The 3,895-nt window shown below is 39.6% G+C and overlaps 1 protein-coding gene across 1 annotated transcript in view; it reads left to right on the top strand.

Annotated features, from left to right (window-relative positions):
* Window positions 1-3,895, top strand: part of LOC119428568 (laminin subunit beta-1-like) — a 22,656-nt gene that overhangs the window by 12,341 nt on the left and 6,420 nt on the right. The window contains exons 4-5 of the mRNA XM_037696251.1: window positions 1,023-1,211; window positions 2,499-2,675. Coding sequence (XP_037552179.1) covers window positions 1,023-1,211; window positions 2,499-2,675 — 366 coding nt within the window. The remainder of the gene's footprint in view (window positions 1-1,022; window positions 1,212-2,498; window positions 2,676-3,895) is intronic.

Here is a 3,895-nt window from a genome sequence, read left to right as displayed (position 1 = left end):
GGTTGCAGCTTGAAGGAGAAGGCAGAGGCTTAGGCAGATGGGGGGGGCAGCGGGGGCCGCTGACCGTGACAGTAGTTTCCAGTGCATTACTGGACAAACAGCTTTCTTAACACCTAAATTCATGCTCAGCAATTCAGTTAATAATCCAACAGTGTTCAGTCAAGTTATTTGGACGGTTTCTTTTTTTGCTGAGACGTTTTATTCTACATCCGAAGTCCTTCTTCAGTCTGAGGAGCCACCAAACAAACTGAGTCCCACCACAAACAGCTCACTCCTGTAGCAGGAAAAAACAGCTTGCTAGTGATAAGATGGCCTCCGTGGCTCACCCTCTCCCCAGTCAAATCTCAAAACTTTCTTAACATTATCTTTTTCTGCTTCCTGCACTTAAAGCTCTGATTCTAAAAATTAAAATATATATATTTCAGCATCTGGTCTTTGCTGGAGCAAAACAAAATACAGCAAGAACTATAAATAAATTGTAAATGCTAAATGGACTGCACTTATATAGCTCCTTTCTATTTAATCAAGATACTCAAAGCTCTTTACAACACAATCTGTGTCCTCATTTATCCATTCATACAGCACTCTACTATAACTATACAAAGAATAATCAGAGCCTTATCACATCCATACACTGATGGGACACACATCAGAGGCAATGAGGGATTCAGTGTCTTGCCCAGGGACTCTTAAGCATGTGACTGCTGGTGGAATCAAACCCTCAACTCTCCCATTTGAGGATGACTGCTCTAACCACTCAGCCACAGCCGCCCCTAAGTGAACTCATGGAGAACAACAATGAATGAAAATGCTGTGAGCTCTTGCTTAATTTAAGACAAAATACTCAGCTTCAAGATGGGTAAGAAGTCAAATCAGTAGTAAAAATAATATGAGCTTGCTGTCTCTCATCTTGCTGTACTTTGTTTGTGGAGACCCTTAAAATATCTGAATAGTCACCGTGATCTGTCTGAATCAGACTATCAACTGTGTTTACCTGAATCTTTCTCTTCTGTGGTTTTCAGAGTGTAACTGTAACCAACACTCAGACTCGTGCCACTTCGACATGGGCGTGTTCTTGGCTTCAGGAAAAGTCAGCGGAGGAGTCTGTGAAGACTGTCGGCACAACACGACTGGGCACCACTGTGAGCAGTGTAAACCATTTTACTACCAGCATCCGGAGAGAGACATCAGAGACCCTAACATTTGCAGTCGTAAGTGTCTGTTTTAACTCGGTTATTTTTCTGAAATAAAACTACTGTCTTGATGTGGGAAGCTGTTGGTAGAGCTGCCGCCTCTCAGCAAGAAGGTTGCCATTCAAATCCCGTCCAGGGACCTTTCTGGGTGGGGTTTGTATGTTCTCTCCGTGCTGTGTGGGTTTTCTTTGGGTACTCCAGTTTCCTCCCACAGACCAAAAACCTGCATGTTTGATTGATAACTCTAAATTGTCTCTAGGTGTGAGAGAGTGAATGGTTGTCTCGTTTTTCTCTATGTGTCCCTGTGATGGGCTGGAGACCTGTCCAGGGTGTCCCCCACCTCTCACACAGTGATGGCTGGATATGGACACCAGTAACCCCCGCAATCCAAAAAGGAAGAAGTGGGTAAAGATAATGGATGATGGAGGCTTGATGTGATGGGTCTGTGGGTAAAGTTCCCTTGAATGGAAGAGGTTTGGCTTAACAGACTTCCACATTAAGTTTGTTTTTCTTCACACACATGAACCTGGAGCTGTGGAGGTTTCAGCAACAAGCTTCAGCTACCTCTGCGTTTGATGTTCTTGTCATCTGTGTCATCTTAAAAGTACCAGTATTTCTAACGACGTGGCATTTCCAGAGAAGAAAGGTTTTATCTCGAGCATCAGAGTTCAGGTCTTTAATGACAGAAGATAAAAGGTTGGAAAAAAGACTAAACATGGAGGAATGTTTTGATCTGCCAGATCTGTGGTGATCTTTTGCAGATCTTTGGTGTGCTGAGAGGTTGTGTCCAAGCTCAGACCTCCACAGAGGATCAACTCAACTTTTTTATGCATGCAAGAGTCATGCTTCACACATTTCCTTTCTGACTTTTAGAGTTTGCACCTTTACTGTGTTACATGTGTGATCCCTGCAGATGTCTTCATGATAACAGAACAAGGCATTATGGTTAACTGGTGAACTAATCAGCATCCGTTAGATTTACAAATATTTAACTAAAATTTGGTGTGGCAGTAGCTGAGAGTGATTCTCAACAAATATTTTGAAATTAATGAGGGTGCTCATTGTAAAGGTTTGACCAAAACTGTTTAGTCTGTCATTTCTCATCATAACATGTTCTTAGTTTAAAACTTTTAGCACGGAAGGCAGTGCGTGATATGCTCAGATTTTATAAAAATGTCTTTGAAGATCTTTTACATAAAGTCTTTTGACATTTATGTCAGAAATCATTTAGTTATTTGGGTCTATTTAGGATATAAATGTGATTTAATGCAGCTGCTGATCCTGATGACTGTTTTGTGTTTGCAGCCTGCAGCTGTGACCCTCTGGGCTCTCTACACGGAGGTATCTGTGACGGCATGACGGACGTTCGAGCTGGTCTCATTGCTGGTCAGTGTCGCTGTAAAGCCAATGTCGAGGGTGAACGCTGCGAGCGCTGCAAACCAGCTTACTTTGGCCTCAGTAATGAACCTGAAGGATGCAAAGGTACAATACAACGCAATATGTCTGTAATACAGACACAACAACGCCTAATAACCAAACAGGCTCAGTACAGGATTGTCAAGAATTTGAGTCATAGGAAAGACACATTACCTTCCAATAATTCACATTTACTGAAACAATTAAAAGTTTGTAATCCCTAATGGAATTATATTTGTGGCACAGCTGAGTCAGAAGTTGTACTATTGGTTTCATGTTTATATCCTGATGCATGTTCAATGATCCAGGTAGAAAAATCCAAAACAGTTAAATCTGGTCCTCTGGACATTCAAAAAACAAAACAAAGCAAAACAACAACAACAACAAAAAACGTAGAAACGTTTCGTCTTTCATCCAAACTGAGGAAGTCTTTCGGATGAAAGACGAAACGTTTCTACGTTTTTTTTGTTTTTGTTGTTTTGCTTGGTTTCGTTTTTTTGAATGTCCAAAGGACCAGATATAACTTTTTTGGATTTCACGGTTATAGTTTCTTCTGTACATTTTTGCAATCAAATTAGTTCTGCATACTTTGTGCTGTTTTAACCATTTGTATATCAAAGCTATTCAGCTTCATCAGAAACACCTGATTTGACTTTTATTATTTGGAACCATTATACCATTTAGGGAAGTGAAAATACCTCTGTTCACCCATAATACCTGTTTATATATCTGCCTGTCTGTCCATCTGTCAATCAGTTAGTCAGTGTCACGAGTTGTATAATTTGAAAACTAAGTGAGGGACCGTCTTACGTTTGGTGCTTGGCTACATCTAGGCTTAAGGTGCTATCAAAATTTGGTTTGCAACATCAAAACCCTAGATGGCTGATATCTCTCTCTCACTCTCTCTACATATGTGTGTTTGTGTATATATATATATATATATATATATATATATATATATATATCTTAGGGGTTGAATGACTACATCATTTTTAAACTCGACATTAACATAATAAAACTCGAGTGGAACTCGAGTACTTGATGACATCATAGGATCTAAAGATACAAAAATAAATAAATAAAACCACAAAAAAAGATAATTATTTACAAAAAGAAGACCAACAAAACATTGGGAGCTTATATTATGCTCCTACCATTTATCATACAGCAAATAAGTCACAGGAAAAACTAAACTATTAGTTACAACAAAAAAGGTTGAATCATGTCATCTGGACTTCGTTTTTTTTGTTAAAAAGAAACGTTTCGCCCCTCATCCAAGAGGCTTC

Source organism: Nematolebias whitei, chromosome 22 (genome assembly GCF_014905685.2).
Source record: "Nematolebias whitei isolate Nwh7 chromosome 22, NemWhi1, whole genome shotgun sequence".
Taxonomy (NCBI): domain Eukaryota; kingdom Metazoa; phylum Chordata; class Actinopteri; order Cyprinodontiformes; family Rivulidae; genus Nematolebias; species Nematolebias whitei.
Note: the sequence above shows the minus strand (reverse complement) of the source record. Positions and strands in the feature narration are given on the sequence as shown.